The sequence below is a fragment of the Periplaneta americana genome, chromosome 14 (genome assembly GCF_040183065.1).
Source record: "Periplaneta americana isolate PAMFEO1 chromosome 14, P.americana_PAMFEO1_priV1, whole genome shotgun sequence".
Classification (NCBI taxonomy): Eukaryota; Metazoa; Arthropoda; class Insecta; order Blattodea; family Blattidae; genus Periplaneta; species Periplaneta americana.
This window is the reverse complement of record NC_091130.1, coordinates 57,766,430-57,785,942: the sequence shown is the minus strand read 5'-3', so window position 1 is coordinate 57,785,942 and position 19,513 is coordinate 57,766,430. Positions and strand designations below refer to the sequence as shown.

Sequence of the window (19,513 nt, the reverse complement as noted above, 5' to 3'; positions counted from 1 at the left end):
TTCTAGTGCCGAGGTCATGGAAAGCATGGGGCTCTACCTCCATGCCTCCCAAGTGCCTTCATGGCATGTTAAGGGGATACCTTTACCTTTTTTACTAGGGCGAATGTATGTATAGGTCTTCCTGTAAGTGTAGTGTAGGGAATGGAGGAGGAGGAGGAGGAGGAGGAGGAGGATGATGATGAAGGGGAAACCCGGTGCCAGCACTAGCCTACTCCTGTCTAATAGCACCAACGGGGCTGCCAGGCTTAACATCTCCATTCAATGGACGAATATTTATCAACAGTGACATATGCCTTCTCTTCATATGCACTGCAGAGAGATTTGGGATTTAACCCAAGCACATTGGTAAACAATATAGTTATTAGAAGTTGTGCAGTAGTCCAAAGGTAGAAATGTTGCACGAAAATGTCTACCCTACCAGGAATTGAACCCGGGCCAGCTAGTTCGGAGGCAGATACTCTACAACAGAGCTAACTCTGTGAACTGGGTAAAATAAAAGTTTTTAAATATTTTAAGAATTGTAATTAGAATACTATTCATATTGACTAATATTCGTTTTTCATTCTGATTTTGCATTCATGAAAATTAACACTTCAAGTTTGCGTCCATATGGCTCCAAGGCATGTCTTCAAAAATGTCGGGAAATTCACATGTTGGTTCCTTGTGTTCTTCTATTGTCAAGAATCCACTATCAAGAGTAAACCAGTATAAGTCAATGTTTTGAATTATGCACCATTTTCTAACTCTCTGTAATGAACAATCACACTGGATTGGATTGCCATGAAGTGAAAGAAATTTCAAGCACTTTAACTGTTTTATGGATTCTATATCAATTGTTGATAAGAACACATTGTCCAAAGCAATAGCAGTCAGGTTTGGTGTATTCTGGAAAATATTTTTTGTTAAATGATTAACAACACAATTAGACAATTTCAAGAGGCTCAGTGATGGAATTCTCAGAAATGGCTTGCTGCTATCAACAATGAATTTGTTGTTTGATAGATACAATGAGTGTAACTGACAGTTTCGTATAAACATGTCGTCATCAATATCTTTGATAAAATTGTTTGAAATATCTAAAACTTTTAGTCTAATTTGATCATGAAATAAATTAGAATCAAGAGCTTCGATCCTGTTACCATCCAAATAGATAAGTTCCAATGCAATTAAATCTTTGAATATTTCACGAGGTAACGTTTTTATTTTATTATGTCTCAAAGATAAAAGACGGAGCTTTATAAGATCTCGAAACATCCCTTCTTTCAGAGTTGATATTCGATTCCATCCTAGATAAAGTTTTTGAGTTGTCCATTCAATGCCATCAAAAGATCCTACTATCAACTTTTCAATTCTATTACCTGAAAGACGTATCTGCGCTACATTATCTAAACCATCGAACACAGCTTCACTTAACGTTTTCAGTCTGTTATTGTCCAGATCAAGAAATCGTAAGCTTTCCAAGTTAATGAAAGTATTTTCATCTAAACGATAAATCCTATTGCTTTCTAAATATAAATATTCCAGTCTTGTCAAGTCCTTAAATGTGTCTTCAGATAAAGCAGACAGCAAATTGTTATTTAAATTTAAGTAAATCAATTTATTTATGACGCGAAATGCATCATCACTTATCTGTTTTATTGTATTTCCTCTTAAATCAAGGTATTTCAATTTTTGTAAGTTCCTGTTCTCAAAGCTGTTTATTTTTAGAGACTGCTGCATATTGTGTTTGAATATAAGAGTAGTGAAGTTAAAATCATTTATATGTGGTATTTGAAGTAGTGAATTGTTACTACAATCAACTGCTTTCCTTATAAAGTCACATGCACAATCTTCTGGACACACAGCTTTTGGTGCAACTTCCTTTAACCAAGAAGAAACAACAATCATCACCAGTGATGATATGAAACCCACTTTAACTCCAGATTTTGCGATCTATAAAAGAAGAGAAAGATGATATTTTGAAATTTCGAGAATGTTGCATATTTTATTAGTTTAATTTTTTTCATACTACTTCACTTACTATGTAACTACGTATTTTGATTTATGTGTAATACATTTAATAATGCAGAATGTAGCAGATTCAACTGGTTGGATAGAATAAATGAATATTTGTTAACTACAAATGGGTTTTCCAGAGAGAGTTTGGAATTGAACGGGTTACATCAGCTGCTTGTCTATGCGGATGATGTGAATATGTTAGGAGAAAATCCTAAAACTATTAAGGAAAACATTGGTATTTTACTTGAAGCAAGTAAAGCGATAGGTTTGAAAGTAAATCCCGAAAAGACAAAGTATATGATTATGTGTCATGACCAGAATATTATACGAAATGGAAATATACAAATTAGAAATTTATCCTTTGAAGAGGTGGAAAAATTAAAATATCTTGGAGGAACAGTAGCAAATATAAATGACACTCGGGAGGATATTAAACGTAGAATAAATATGGGAAATGCCTGCTATTATTCGCCTAAGCTTTTGCCATTCAGTCTGCTCTCAAAAATGAGGAAAATTAGAATTGATAAAACAGTTATATTACCGGTACCAGTTGTTCTGTATGGTTATGAAACTTGGACTCTCACTTTAAGAAAGGGACAGGTTAAGTGTGTTTGAGAATAAGGTGCTTAGGAAAATATTTGGGGCTAAGAGGGATGAAGTTACAGGAGAATGGAGAAAGTTACACAACACAGAATTGCACGCATTGTATTCTTCACCTGACATAATTAGAAACATTAAATCCAGACGTTTTAGATGGGCAGGGCATGTAGCACGTCTGGACGAATCCAGAAATGCATATAGAGTGTTAGTTGGGAGGTGGGAGGGGAAAAAGACCTTTGGGGAGACAGAAACGTAGATGGGAGGATAATATTAAAATGGATTTAAAGGCGGTGGGATATGATTGTAGAGAATGGATTAATCTTGCTCAGGATAGGGATCGATGGCGGGCTTACGTGCGGGTGGCAATGAACCTCCAGGTTTCTTAAATTCCTTAAAAGCCGTAAGTAAGTAACAAATGGGTTTTCACCTGGTGGGGGTAGAAAAATAAGGCTAGACATACTGACAGAAAAGAAAACTAAAGAAATACAGAGTAGGTACCGGTATATAAATAAAACAAGTCAACATATATGAGTTTTTAGGCTTTCACGTTGACTGTGATAGAATTAGACTTTTGGGTAATCCACCATGTCCTGAAACTCGACATTTCCAACGTTTCGGAAATACATGCAGGTTCCGTCATCAGGTCGCCTACTCTGTTGGCTTATTTTTGCCAGACTGATGTCAGTCGTCCAGTTAGTCTGGGATAACAAAGCCCAACAGAGTAGGCAACCTCTCTGGTCTTACCCTGATAATGGAACCTGTAGCCTACGTAGTTCCGAAACGTTGGAAATGTCAAGTTCCAGAACACAGTGGATTATCCAAAAGCCTAATTATTTTAAAAACAAGTCAAGAATAGCAAATAAGAGAATAAACAAGAGAATGTACAATCAGAAGCCTATAAAAACTATGTCATAGCCTACTAGGCCTATTACATACACACTTCATTACTAACATTTGCAACACATCCTGTGCATTCACTAATCACTACACATTAACTGCATTCTTTGTTCTATCACTAAAACTCGCTGAACTGGCTCTCTATAGCTCACTGCTCTTTCACTACAGAACCACGCACGCACACACGCGCGCGCGCGCGTGTGTGTGTTAGAAATGTAAGTTGTATTCTATTTACTTAACTTTTGTTTAATACGCGCACGCGCACACACACACACGCGCACACGCACACGCACACAATAACCACAGTCTAGTATATACAAGTCACAAAGCTCAATATGTAGGAAATATGCATCCATAGATAGTTGCTAACCTCTAGGATCGCTACTAATGCCCCATTACAGACAATGCGAAATAGTACCAGCACAGTCTATTGTTTCTAGTACCCTCAACAACTCAAGCTTCGTGACTATATACTAGATTGTCACTTCACTCTTGGTGAAAGAGTTTGAATGTAAATTGTATTTTTTATACTGAATCATGTACTATGTTACATACATCTTGTAAAAGTCATGGGTCCATTTTGCGACCTGGTACTTAAATAAATATACATCTCTGGGGGGGGGGGGGAACTAGACTGCTATAACTCACTGCACTTACACTACTATGCACTTACACTACTATACACTGCACACTCACTGACTGAAACTCGTCCATTTTCACCGTAAATCTAACAAGTAGCGAGTATATTATAGTACTCTCTGCTAGTAAAGTCCTTACGGTATTTTTAAATAGGTATATTTCTTTCTTTCTTTCTTTTTTTTTTTTTTTTTTTTTTTTGAGAGAACCTAATTAGAGAATATACAACAATCAAAGGCCTTAAAGAGATGCATTACATTACGTACCGGTACTACATACACTCTTTACTACTAACATTCAGAGCACAAGGGAATAAAGTCCATTTTTGGTCTATTGGGAGATATTTCGTCTGTATATATCTTAGATGAGGTTCGGTTACTTTTAGAGCATAAAAGAATCATGTCCTCACAATCTTTGTAATGATACAGACATTTAAAATCACACTCATCTTTAATGGGTAATTAACTATAAATAAAAGATTTTAAGTCTAATTTTCTGAAAAGTTTATTTTTGTGACTTGATTCCCTTGTGCTCTGAGCGCCCCATTTTCAACACTCCCTGCACATTCTCTAATCTAAACACTACACATTAACTGCACTCATTACTCGAATATGGTAACTCACTGAACTTTCACTACAACACACTGCACACTCACTATAACTCACTGCACTTAAACTATTATGCTCTGCTCAATCACTATAACTCACTTTTACTATAAATCTAAGAAACAGCGAGCATATTATACTACTGTCTATTAATAAAGTTCTTAAGCCTGATTTTTAAAACATTACTTGCGACCTGTGGCCATGCAAGTGGTAGCTCTCACCGATTCCTGAAGCACCAGAATCCCCAGGCAAATGTAAACTAGCTAATAGCTCAGAACCTCTTTATTTTCTTATCTCCATGTTCTCTTATTACTAGAATGCAGAATAAGTTAACACCCTTTATTTTAATTAAAACTAAATTTATGAATAAAAAAAAATAATGCCATGTTTGTATGTAACGTAACAGGTGTCCAGTTGGCAACAAGACTGCACTGATTGGATATTTGCTATTAGTGACACAAAAAGGTGGGTGATCAGCTCCTAACCATGAAATAGCTCATTCCGTCAGAGCAATACAATTTAATTAAAAATCTGCGATTACCATTACAATTAATTACTGCTGCAAATGTCTGCCAGCTAAATGGATGCAAGTTCGCGTCTCTTGTATAAATTCTGAGAGATACCATAGTCTATATCAGTGTTTCTAAACCTTCTTGATGATGAGATCCCCTTTTTCTCACTAGTCTAAGATGTACAGTAGAACAGTAGGTTCACAACTGGGGACTTGCAACCCTTTGGGAGCCAAAGGCAATGGGATGAAATAGGTGAAATTTATATTTTTACATTTTTAAGCTACAGACTTAATTTTTTTCTATACAGCAACCTCTTGTTGTTAATAATAATGTCCCCAAGCTTCATTAGTATCAATTTAATACACTTTGAGTATCTTTTTTTTTTTTTTTTTTTCTTATTCAAAATGCATGTACTCCCACAAAATATAAGTTACAGGCTGAAAAAAAATGTATAGCATCTTTGACATGCACCTAATTTAACAACATAACTATTATTTGAATTCTGAATGCATAAGTAACCTGAAAGTCAGTTTAAAAAAATTAGTATTCGGATAATATAGACACATTACGAGTATTTACACCGAAATACTATACAGCCCTAATGGAAGTACAGTAATCATTAATTTTCTTTTCTGCTTCAAGATTCTTTTTTCCGAATCGTGCTTCTTAATTTTCGGAATACCGTAGTACTTGTCTGACAAAAGAGAATCATCTTATTGCTCCAAATATTGCAAAAAAATTGTCTGTCTATACAGGTGCAGAAGAAAAAAAAAATCTCCTCTCACATATAACGGCACACACCCAACCATGTATATACTACTCAAAATCATAGTAAAACATGAAGACATTGAACGAAAATACAGAAAGTTTTTGATGAAGTTATAAAAAAAATAAAAGGTTTTGAAGCCTCGCACATAATTGAGATTTGACTGTACATGTCTTATTGTAAGACCAGTCCTCTCACCCTCCATGTATTAATGTAAGAGATGTAACATTTTGAATCACCCAGTATAAGTTGTTCTAACAAATATTCCATTGTACTAAACTACAACAACAAAAAAATCAGTATTCCCATAGCATACATAATTATAAGATGTTAATGTGCTAGCTAATTCTTTTCTGTTGACGGTTTTGAATGTAATATTATGTCTAAACTTCCCATTTCTGGACCAGCTCTGACCGACAGCATTGCTGACAAATGAAAAGATTGAGGTCAATTGTCAACAGTACACCTGTCATACACCACGCATTATATATGGAAAGTAACTTTAAGACTCACCATTTTTCTGACAATAATTTCTGACGAACGTCTTCAAGCTCTGTATTTATGGTTGAGTGTCTGAGACACACCTCAGTCAAAAAATATGCTGCAAATAGACATTAATTTAATTTATAAAATAAAAGAATAATGATTCAGTGAAAACATTTTTGCATCCTTCACATTTATTCTACAATATGTCAGTTTACAAACTCAAATCAAAATAAATTTTTAATTAAAACTAGTAGCACCGGTAATAGAAAAAAAAAGTTAAAGGAATTGGTTGGGTCACTTGCTGAGAAGAAAATGCCTACTGAAGGATGCACTGGAAGGAATGGTGGATGGGAGAAGAGTTCAGGGCAGAAGAAGATATCAGATGATAGACGATATTAATATAATATAAGGATCATATGCGGAGACTAAGAGGAAGGCAGAAAATAGGAAAGACTGGAGAATGCTGAGTTTGCAGTGAAAAACCTGCTCTTGGGCAGAACACTGTGTGTATGTATGTCAATGATTTGAAAGACTGTCACAAATTTAACTGTTCCATTGTAATAGCCTACATTCAATTATTGAATTACCGGTACAATCATTTGTACACAACTTCCTCTGTTCTCTTTCATTGCCTTTTAAGAATGGAGACAATCATCTAAAATCCCGAGGCAGGAGCAAAAGAGTGTATTTAATAATGTGGGTTTGCGATTAGCCATCTGTTGATTTTATTCACACCTTAACTTACATATTCACAATATGTCCACTCAAGCCGAATAGCATTCTTGATGTGAAAAGTTAAATATTTTTCTAATGATATCTCAAGTTCATTTAGGGAAAGAAGATTATTTTTATACACTGTTTTTATATCTCTCCAATAAATAAAATTTACAGACATTCAAATCAGAGGACATTGGACATTGGAGGACACAGACCATGATTAAAAAATAAATGTAGTCACTAAATACTTAACAAATTCTGGTCAATGAATGTTTTATGGTGCGTGTATTGATATGATCCTGTTTAAATTATGTATAACTACTTCATTCTTCCGCCAATTAAGCAAAATTTTAATTTATGTTTTGAGTTTACCATAATACGGTTATTGCTGCATAACATAAAGAAATTTCCACCATTTCACTTCGGAATTAGCTACGAGACCTTCTGCAATCACTTGATGAATGTCTCACATAAAAAATTCGTTGTTGAAGAGTAGCAGTACACTTTTTTTACAACATAACTACACAATTACGCAGCAGTTGTAGGTAGTTAGTTAGTTAGTGGGGTTTAAAAAGGGCACGTCAGCATCTATGGCTATTTGCGCCCTTATCTAAAATTCTTTACAGAACAGAGACTATACAATAATCAGAATGCTTAAAGAACTAAAAAAACGCTGTCACGATTAAAACGAGGTATACAAATGCAGTTTCAACAGGGTGATGCATAAAACATTATAAAAATCTGACCTTAACTAGTATTTAAAACGAGACAAAATAACAATACAAATGCTACCATAAATAAGTTATCTCGCGTATTTCTAAAATACTCGGATGTAAAATGTCCGAATGTCAAGTTTGTTAAAAAACTTATATACTAAATAACAAGTGTAACCTCCGGATGTAAAGGGTCCGGAGGATAATTAAAACGGGTCAGAAACTAAATTACCCTGTTAAGTCCAGTACTCGATAAAAATCTCAGGACTGCATTTGTACAATTAAAATCATTTCCAAGAGCGTCACAAAGAGTCGGCCGAATTCCATATTGCCGACGGACACGGTCATATTTTCTACAATGTAATAAAAAATGTTCCACCGTAAGTGGAACGTGGCATAGATCACACTCTGGCTGAAGCTCGCCACGTAGCAGATGGCCATGTGTCAGATAACAGTGGCCAATCCTCAACCGGGTGAGTAAAACTTCGTGCCGTGACGCTCTTGTGGACGAATCCCAAACTCGAACAGTATTCTTTATTCTTCGTAATTTGTTTTCCTCTTGTGCAGACCATTCTCCTTCCCAGTGCCACCATATTCTACATTTCAAATAATTTTGTAAGTCTTGCCACCTCTCGCGCCAATATACCAGAGTGCCATTCGTGGCACCATCTTTGGCTGCAGCATCTGCGGCCTCATTCCCACGAATTCCGACATGGCCAGGAATCCACACTACTCCAATCTCGCAATCAGAGCTTAGGAGTGTGTGGAACAGCTGCTGAGTTCTTAACACAAGGGGATCCTCTGAATAGAGAGACTGCAAAGACTGAATGGCACTTAGAGAGTCGGAGCAGCTTAGATATCTGCCCCGAGGTTCTCGAATTAAAAACAATAAAACTCTGTAAAAAGCATATAATTTTGCAGTAAAAACATTGGTATATTCGCTCAGTTTATATTTAAATATCTGTCCATTTGCAATGAAGGAGCAACCAACACAATCATTTACTCGGGATCCGTCAGTATAAACTAAAGAATAATTTGGATATCGGGATAAAAGTTCACTAAAACGAAGTCTATAAACAAAAGCTGGTGTAAAATTCTTAAAACTTTGGCTCAGGCTTACATCAAACATGGGGCGTCGCATAATCCACGGTGGAGTGGTGGTGTATTCTAGTGTGCGAACGGATGGTAGATCGACGTCGAGCTCAGAGAGCAGTTCACGGAATCGCACACCTGCTGGACGAGGTCTCCGTGGATTTTCACTGTATCGGCCGTAAAGAGACGAATGATGGAAAGAGTCGAAAGAATTGTGCTCAGGCTGCGAGCGGAGTTTAACCGCATATGAGCACAACAGGACATTACGTCGTCGATACAGTGATGGTTCCCCCGCTTCACAATATAGGCTAGCTATCCGACTCATTCGGAAGGCACCTGTAGCGAGTCGTATCCCATGATGATGGATAGTGTCTAAGAAACGTAGCTTAGATTTATTTGCTGAGCCATAGATAAAACAGCCATAATCCAGCTTTGAACGGATAAGAGAACGATATAGACGTAAAAGCACTATGCGGTCTGCACCCCAGCGAACCCCTGACAAAAGGCGTAAAATGTTTAAAGATTTTTCACAACGCCTTCTCAAATCACGGATATGCGCCTCCCACGTTAATTTATAATCAAAGATAAGGCCCAAAAACCTCGCAGTGTCTGTATATTGCAACTCCACTCCATTAAGACGCAGTTCAGGATGTGGATGGAGTCCACGTTGGTTGTAGAAGTGGACACACTGCGTCTTTTGAGTGGAGAATTTAAAGCCATTGCGAAGAGACCACTCCGATAGCACATTGATGACCAGTTGCAACTGTCGACCGATAGATGGGAGGTATCGGGAACTGTAATATAGACTGAAGTCATCAACGTACAAGAGAGAAGATACTCAGTTACCTACACAGTGGGCAATGCCATTGATCGCAAAGCAGAAAAGAAGAACACTTAATACAGACCCCTGCAGAACGCCATTTTCTTGGAGATGTTCGTTAGAAAGTGTGGTGCCTACTCGAACTCGGAAATACCGCTCTGCCATGAACTTCGCAATAAACGTTGGCAGACTGCCACGAAGTCCCCAGTCATGCAGGGTTTGCAGAATTCCATAATGCCACGTGGTATCGTAAGTCTTTTCTAGATCAAAGAAGACCGCCACAAGATGTTCCTTCTTGAGGAAAGCATCTCTAATGGCGGTCTCCAGCCGAACAAGATGGTCTGCGGCGGATCTGCGCTTGCGAAAGCCACATTGGATGTTAGATAATCGGTTTCCCGATTCGAGTACCCACATCAGGCGTTTGCTTATCATCTTTTCCATAACCTTGCACACACAGCTGGTGAGACAGATTGGCCTAGTCGACCTGGTTGGCGAGTCGGTATAGCGCTGGCCTTCTATGCCCAAGATTGCGGGTTCGATCCCGGGCCAGGTCGATGGCATTTAAGTGTGCTTAAATGCGACAGGCTCATGTCAGTAGATTTACTGGCATGTAAAAGAACTCCTGCGGGACAAAATTCCAGCACATCCGGCGACGCTGATATAACCTCTGCAGTTGCGAGCGTCGTTAAATAAAACATAACAGTTAACAGATTGGCCTGTAATTGCCAGGTAAAGAAGGGTCCTTTCCCGGTTTCTGGACTGGAATTACAATGGCAGCACGCCAAGCAGATGGAAATACACCCTCAGTCCAGATTCTATTGTACATAGACAGAAGAAAGGATTTTCCAGCTGGTGGAAGATGACGAAGCATGCGGTTATGGATGTTATCAGGGCCAGGGGAGGTGTCAGGGGATGTATCTAGTGCCGCCTCCAGCTCCTCGGATGTGAACGGTGCATTGTAGTCTTCAGTGTTGTCAGATTGAAAATTTAGGTTTCGTTTTTCTGCAGTATCTTTGATTTTCAGAAATTCCGGGTCATAATTATTTGAGCTGCTTATTTGTGAAAATGTGGTAGCAAATATTTCAGCAATGTCTATTGGACTGGTGGTCGTTACTCCATTGTTTAGAAGGCCCGGAATTACAGAACTACGTTTCCCCATTATTCGACGGACTTTGTCCCATATGGTGTTAACTGGGACGTTGTGTTTCAATGAACTGACGTAATTTGTCCAGGACGTCTTCTTAGCATCGCACACAATGCGACGAGCTTTGGCTCGAAGACGTTTAAACTGGACAAAATATTCTTGGGTCGGATGGCGCTCAAATTGGCGTAAAGCACGTTTGCGGTCACGGATTGCATCTCTGCAGGCATCCGTCCACCAGGGGACAGAGAAGCGTTTTGGCCTGCAGGACGACCGGGGGATAGATAATTCCGCCGACTTTATAACCACATTTGAGAAATGGTCTACTACGGAGTCCACATTTTCATGTCCGTTATCATCGAATGATATGGACTCCGAAAATCCGACCCAGTCCGCCTTTTTAAGAACCCAGTTTGGAGATCGAGATTCCGCCGGACGTAAAGCGGACATACGCATTCGAATGGGATAGTGGTCACTACCATGTAGGTCGTGAATCACAGACCATTCGAAATGCGTGGACAAAACTGGGCTACAAATGGAGATATCTATCATGGAGTATGTACCGTAAGCTAAGGAGAGATGTGTTGCTTCCCCTGAATTCAGGGTAACAAGATTTAGACGGGTACATACCTCTGCTATTTTATTTCCTCTGTCATCATCGGAATTTGAGCCCCATGAGTGGTGGGATGCATTAAAATCCCCCACTACCAGATATGGAGCAGGTACCTGCGAGAAAATGTCTTCAATGTCATGCACTGTGAAAGGTGTGTCTGGGGGTATATATACAGAGACTATTGAGAACTGGATGGAAGGTAGAGTGACTCGAGCGGCTATGCATTGATGTGGGCTGTTGATGTTGATAACAGAGGAAAAGATACTTTGGCGGAATAGGAGAGCACAACCTCCGTTGGCACGAATACCGGCAAGGTGATCGTACCGGTGAACGTAGTATCCCGAGATACTTAGGGAGTTTTCGGGCCGAAGGTGTGTCTCCTGGAGACATAAAATAGCAGGGCTTTCATGATAGATCAATTGCTGTAGTTCTGTATATCTGCTGCGTACACCGTTCACATTCCACTGTACAATATCAGTCATCAAGAGGAGTTATATCATGTTGGTGGCTAAACAGGGGATCTTCTCTTCTTTTCCTTTCTATGGGAAGATGCTTTTGCCTGCGACTGCTTTGTCTTCGACTCCGGCGACTCACTTGCAGTTCGTCGCACTCCTGATCGCGATCTTGATCGAGGACGTGATCTCGACCTGCCACCCGAACTAGGAGTGCGACGTTCTGGTGTTCTACTAGGCCTACAATCCTTCTCTGCTGTCATAGCAATAATTTTCTTAGGGACGTAAGGCCTGATGTCAAGTCCACAAGTGTCGTCTGAGTAGCGGCGTCTACATATGTCTGGGTTGCGATCTCAATTCGCTTCCAGGTATGTTTGTAAGAGGTGGCGTTTGTGTGGTGGCATCGATTCCCTCTGTTGCTCTCTGCAGTACAGACGCATCGGACTTTTCAGTTGCCTTCTTTTCTTTATCTAAAATACGCTTACGTGCCTCAAAGAAGCTAATATTTTCCCGGACTCGAAGCTCTTGAATCGTCTTTTCCAGCATATACTTTGGCCAGTTTTTAGAATTTGAAGCATGGTCCCCAGAACAATTCACACAGTGCTCGGCGCCAGTACATGGGGAATCCCCATGGTCTGCACCGCCGCACTTTGCACAGATGATATTGTTTGTGCAACGTTTTTGCGTATGTCCGAACCGTTGGCACCTAAAGCACCGCATTGGGTTCGGCACATACGCACGCACAGGGACACGCTCGTACCCAACAAAGATATATTCTGGCAAGAGAGACGTTTCAAAGGTCAGAAAGACTGTGCTCAGGGGTTCAGTCCGTCCGTCCCGCTTCCGTATTAAACGGTAAGCCTTGGACACGGACTGTTCCGCCAGCTCTAATTGGATCTCTTCATCTGATAGACCATCTAGAGAATCTGTATGCACAACTCCTCGCGTGGTGTTAAGCGAGGAGTGTCGTTCAACTCTGATGGGGTATGACCCCAGCAACTTTGCTTTCAACAGCGTCTCACTCTGTTTTGCAGATGCAGTCTCAACGAGGAGACTACCATTGCGGAGTCGAGTTGCATTTCTGACCTTTCCAACGAGTCCATCGAGCGCACGTCTCACGTAGAATGGACTAATGTCTTTCATAGTTTTTTCCGTTCCGTCCAATGTGATACTGATAAACTTTGGAGGCGGCACTTTTACAGTAACTTTCTCAGGGTCCAATTCCATAGCAATTTTCGTCATATGACCACCAGTCGTACTTTCTCCTGTCTTATGTTTCTTATGAATAACCGCCCGTGGCTCCCCACTCTACACTGAATACAAGTGCCAGACTACTGCGGCTAACTCCGACCGACCCTCCCAAAGCCGGAGCAATCCGAGACCGCACGCAGCTTCAGGGGACTTGTGGTTGATTACACTGCGACACCCATACGTCAGCGGTAACACGTCGGAGCGATATATCCGCCCCGGCGAGCAGAATCGGTCACTGGGACGTTTAAGTCGCTCCGGGCCCCCATTGGGGCTCCACGTGAGTGTACATGACTACTGGTCCGGGCTCCGCACCTAGACTTGCATATAGGGGCAGTATGAAGGGTCCACTATTGCTTCGTTGCTGGGCGCCCTGTCGGGCCACACAAGTCGGAAGTCGCGCTCGAAACCGTGGGACAGGACCACGGAGATAGGAAAGATCCCCGCTGGTGAGACGGGAGTTATAAACCTAAGAAACTTAACCTAATAATAGATATAAGAATTAGAAGGGGAAGAAGAATAAAGCCTCATCAGGCATTGTTAACAAATCCCGTCATGGTGGCGGACGTGGCAAGAACAAAAACAGCGGGGATGGAGAGGTGAAAATGGCTGTGATGATGTGGTGGGCGTTCCGCATGCAATGGCGGCCGGCGGAGAGAAATAGTGATGAAAAAGAAGAGAGAACGAAGAGGAGTGGTTGGTGAGAGGACGAAAAATGGCCGAAAAGAAGAGCACGAGAGCCACCATTGCACCCCCAGGTCACCACTTGGAGGAACCCACCTCGACCGGGCAGCAGTTGTATTCATTCGGTTTTCTGACCAGTATCAACATCTGCCTAACATACAGTTGCTCGATGGCTGATGAGAATGAATATACCAGCTGAAAGAGAGGCCTTGTCTGGAAATAAATTTTCTTAAATTTCGTGACATTTGTAAAGAGCTCTCCTGTGCAAGGAAATATTTCGGCTGACACAAGCTCAGTTCTTCCATTTCAAATTATATGCATTATTTTTGGTATTGGAGGTATAGTCTATGCACCTAATACTGTACCTACATTACTTTTATAGTTCTCAAGTAAAGGTTAACATGAAAGTGTTTGGTGGTTAATTTCACTGTCTTGATTTATCGGTAAATATGTGAGTATATTTACTGATAAGGTTAATTACCCGTCGTTACATCTTTTGAGAATGTTAACGTCATATGATGTACATCCATAGAATAATCTAAAATCTGCAATCCCTGTAACGTTGGACAATTCTCTCCAGTACATATTGAATACACCTCATCTTTGGAATGTGGCTGCTGAAATATACAACAAGCATCTTCCTTTTTACCCATCGTTTGTAAGAAGAGAAAATTCATAGTGGAACATAGTGGAACACGTGTTGTCAGCAAATGGCTGGATACACTACGAAGATTGAAGATTATGAACATATCATGGTTAACTGCTGGAAAGGTGCCTTAAGATGTACTCTACCAGAATGGCCTCGAAAGAAAGCTGTCGCAAAATTTCGCATGACAACAAGCCATGACTGTTTGGCTAATCACCTTCACCGACTGTGTTATATTACCCACACCACATTGTGTGCTCTGTAACCCCTTAGAAACCATGGATTCCAGTTACATAATGACTTGCCCATCTTTGTCAACAAGTGGATTTGTGAGTAGGTACTGGGAGGCTAGAGACAAGATGAACTGTTATCAACATTAATTCGTATGTTTTATATTTATTTATGTATTTTTATCTGTATTTTCATTATCAAACATGTCAATGTACAACTAATAACATCAATGAAATGCATCAGCATTAAATAAATTAAAATAAAAAAATTATTAACATAAGACTTACAGTATTGATATTGTTCACCATTGCTTGAATGCCCTATTAGATTTGTTAGGAATGGATACCATTACTTCGAACATTATTCTTTATTACACTTCAATTTATCCCATGTCATCGCAATTTCTTCCTCTGGGAATATACATGAAGGCTCTAGATGCATCTCTGAGGATAGATATCCCATATCAATAGTAAACCAACTTGTATCAACGTTGTTTTCAATGCACCAAAGCCTTATCTTATGAAGTGAACAGTCACATGGTAATGGATTGTCATGAATAGACAAGTATTTTAACTTTTTTAAGTGATGCAGTGCCTCTATATCAATTTTTGATAAATATGTGTAATCTAATGCTAGTGTTGTTAGATTTGGAGTATTCTGAAAAATATTGACTGATAAATGTCTAACTTTATTACCCGACAATTTCAAAACTTCAAGTGAAGGTACATCAATAAATGAGAATTCACTGTATATGTACAACCAACTATTTCGTGATAAATATAACTGTTGCAAATTTGAATTTGCAGAAAATGCATCTGAATATATACTGTATATTACATTGTGTGACAAGTCAAGTGATTTTAATTTCGGAAGATGTTGAAAAGTATCAGGTGTTATTTCATCAAGTATGTTACCACTAATGTACAAATATTCCAAGGCTACGAGGCCTTCAAAACCACTACCTCTTATTTTCTTTAACCTGTTGTTCCCTAATGAAAGGAGCCATAAGCTGCTCATATTTTTAAATGCACCATCCTCAATCGTAAGAATTTTATTATTATCTAAAAGAAGAATTTCCAATGTGCCTTCTATGCCATCTAAGAAACCTGGACTTAAGGTACGTATGCTGTTATCAGACATATCTAGATTAGTTAGATTATGCATTCCTTTGAAAGTTCCGGGTTCTACATACTCCAATTTGTTTTCACTCAAACCAAGCTTCTTCAATTTCCCTAAATCATGAAATGTATCTTCGTATAAATATTGTAATGTATTGTTATCCAATAGCAGATACTCCAAGCTTACAAGGTCATTAAATGAATCTTCAACTAGATAACTGATCTCGTTACTTTGAATATTCAAGTGAAACAATGCATCTAATCCATAAAAAGCATCGGAATATATCTTGCGTATATAGTTCTTCGACAAATCAAGTTCTTTAAGATGAGTCAGATGCTCATTTCTGAAGTATTCAGATGTCAAATCTCCTAGATAATTGTTCCTGAAAATAAGTTTGGTGAAAGTTGGGTCTAAATTGTCTGGAGGTTGCCGTAAGAATCTGTCACTGCAGTCTGCAATCTTTTCCTCAAAATCACAAAGGCAATCATCAGGACATCTTTTCATCTCAACTACCACCACCAAAAGCAGAAGCAGCAGCAAAAATGATGAAAAATGAAAAGCTGGACCAAAGCACATGACAGCTCCTGAGGGACAATAAAACAGCAATTTAGAGTACAATTACGTAAAAATTTTATTTAGTGATTAGTATAACAACAATTGTTATTGTTTTGAAATGAAATGCACTATACTGACATATGATATAGGTACCGGTACTATATATCTTACATAACTATGTACTTTTCGTAATATTTATTAATTTATTTTACTATTGCTTGAACTCATCAAGTTAACATACAGCACACTTTCTTGACAACATAATTCAATAATTTAAACAGTTACGGGATTGATACAGTTATTTTAAAGAGCAATTGAAAATTTTCATTCGGTAAGATATGTGTGTTTTGAGTTCTCTAAATTGTCCTTAGAAGAATGAAATAAAGATCAAAGTTCTGTTTCATTTTCTCGAGAAGAAGATTAATGGTAGGCCTATTATAGGGACTGTTTACTTCGACAAGCTTGGCAATTGGATGAAGGCTAGTAGAAATTATATTCCTCAAATTGCTTTAGATCTCGCTATTATTACACTGCAATGAAAGAGAATCCCACTAGCAATGCCATATAGGACACATTCTAGTGAAGATATGCAAAAGACAAAATGTAGACCAGGCATGTGAAAAATCAGACACTGAAAGTGCAGTGTATGTGCGCGGAACGCTGGTCTGTGCAGATTGCGTCATTCACGTGTTGCTCTTACCAGTTCTTAGCGGGAGGGATGTACAAGAATCTATTCTGCGCTTCTAGTGTTCAATTAAATTGATATTTGGACATTATAAACATACTTAACAGAAGAAAAAAAAACACAATTATTGTCAGTGTCTATATTTGACAATAATTGTAACACAAGAAACAATAGACTTACTCAGTTACAATTCATAATGCAGTCGTTTGTAAAGAATAATTTATTTACATGATTTGTATACAGTATTTGAAGAAAATATAAATATTGCAGTAATTTCGAAACAACAAAAACGAACACAATATTTCATTTTACGTAGTAGGTACTGATTATTTCAAAGTAATACTCTTTCATTGTTCCTCAAGCATTATTGGGATCATTGGTGCACAAATGCTAAGAAAGAAAATATTTTACTCCCAATTACATGCAATAGGACATTGTGAGGCATTTACACTGGAATCATTTCCTTGCTGTATATTAATATAAATTCACATTATTATTAATAATTTGGATAAATTAAGCTTGAATTTAAATGTATATATAGTTTATTTGGAAAACGTTGAGAGCAAGTATTAGCAAGTTGGGAGCGTTACTGAATTGAGTTAAAAGAGTACTTCACAAGCTGTGAAACGAGGACATTTTCTTCATGTCAGGTTTAAAGATTTATTAACGTAAGTATATTAGATAATATAGTAACGTGAGGTGGAAAATTCGCCATTATGCATTATTTTTCCAGAAAGTTTTTCTGCCTTACAAATAGTTGCTTTCTTCCTTCCCTTACAACCTCAAGAGCCTCACATGTATTACTCACTATATTCTCATCACTTATCAGCTTATCAAATAAAAGTTGTAAGTCGTCTAACCATTGATGGCTGTGTTAGTACAGACTCCAAAACAACATCATTTTCATGTTTGTCTTGCCGTGAGTACTAATTAAGAAATAAGAGCAGGTGAATATCATATTTTTAGAACTTTACTAATATGATTTAAATTCTCATATCACTATTAGGTCCACATGATATGATGAAAGATTTTCATTTTAAAATAATTACTATTGGCTGAGGAAAACATCATAACAGTTATGTTATATGATTCGTGATTTCTCTTCTTCGTTATATCTGTGGCCTCCTCACTTTATTTTCGATAACACATTCACTATCACAGCTCAATGAGCACCTGTACTGATCTGTGTTACTGAAACAAAAGCTGATCTGCTACTATAGGTACTGTACAGCCCTGTCGCGTTCCCCTCCATTCTCCAAGCCGATTCACTCTCTCCAGGTAGGGGAATAGGAACTGCACATTGCACACAGACCAGTGCACAATGTGCGCGACTGCACAATGTGCAGGGTTTTGACATGCATAATGTAAGCTATACATTTTGATTACACAACTTTTAACACTATATCACTTCGGAAAAGTATTATTTGTCTTTCACGTGTTAAATTTTAATTACCTTGTTTACACGTTTGCCAAGACCAGCAACAACCAGTTCTGAAGATTGCCACTAGCAGGCCGAAACATGTAAACAAGATAATTAAAATTTAACACGTGAAAGACAAATAAGACAAAATGTAGTTTCTTCTAGGCATTTATATAATAATGATGTTCACAAGCTCCATTTTCAGTTGTTATTTAAAATTTTATTTAAATATCTAATACAGCAGATGAGTGCAGTGGATTTAAGCTCCATATATAAAGGAAATGAAAACTTTTACGACATAATAACATATTTTCAAAGTGAAAACAGTAGGTGTAACAATATCTATGCTAATAAGAGTACTATTATCAGAAGAATTTTGATTTTCATATGGCGAGTTTACTTCCCTTTATCTTTGCAGGCAAAACATTAATTTTACTAATTTATATAACAAATTTAGCATTGCCAATAACGAAATACTGCAGGCCAGTAAATCTACTGACATGAGCCTGTCGCATTTAAACACACAAATGCCATAGACCTGACCTTGGGATCGAACCCGCAATTTCGGGCTATATAAGAAAAATATTGCATTAACGTAAAATGAGGATGCTGCATTGCACGTCACAAACAAAACGGGATGGCAAAAAATTTTTCCAGAGAGTTGTGTAAAATTCAAGAAAATCGATAAAAAAAATCCTACTGCAAGGTATTTTTAAATGTCCAATGTTTGAAGTTCTGTAAGCACACAAACACCAGTCTTTTCATGGTGTGATCAGAATCACTTATAGAATATAGGAATAGGGAAAAAACATCGAATTCCAATCTTAATCCATTTCGAAAATGTATGTAAATCGGCTTTTCAGAAAGTTGACTCTTC

General features: G+C 38.2%; 3 protein-coding genes across 4 annotated transcripts in view; all 3 read right to left on the bottom strand.

Moving 5' to 3' along the window:
• Positions 1-19,513, bottom strand: part of LOC138713337 (zinc finger protein 740-like) — a 203,521-nt gene that overhangs the window by 31,302 nt on the left and 152,706 nt on the right. The gene's annotated exons all lie outside the window — the stretch shown is intronic.
• Positions 563-1,885, bottom strand: LOC138713336 (leucine-rich repeat-containing protein 15-like). The gene has a single exon (XM_069845348.1). It carries the CDS (start codon positions 1,717-1,719, stop codon positions 586-588), a length of 1,134 nt encoding a protein of 377 aa, XP_069701449.1. The 5' UTR covers positions 1,720-1,885; the 3' UTR covers positions 563-585.
• LOC138713334 (leucine-rich repeat-containing protein 15-like) overlaps positions 15,007-19,513 on the bottom strand; it is a 149,249-nt gene continuing 144,742 nt past the window's right edge. For both annotated transcript variants that reach the window (XM_069845345.1, XM_069845344.1), the window contains exon 2: positions 15,007-16,560. In XM_069845345.1, coding sequence (XP_069701446.1) covers positions 15,218-16,552 — 1,335 coding nt within the window. In that variant the 5' untranslated portion in view covers positions 16,553-16,560 and the 3' untranslated portion in view covers positions 15,007-15,217. The remainder of the gene's footprint in view (positions 16,561-19,513) is intronic.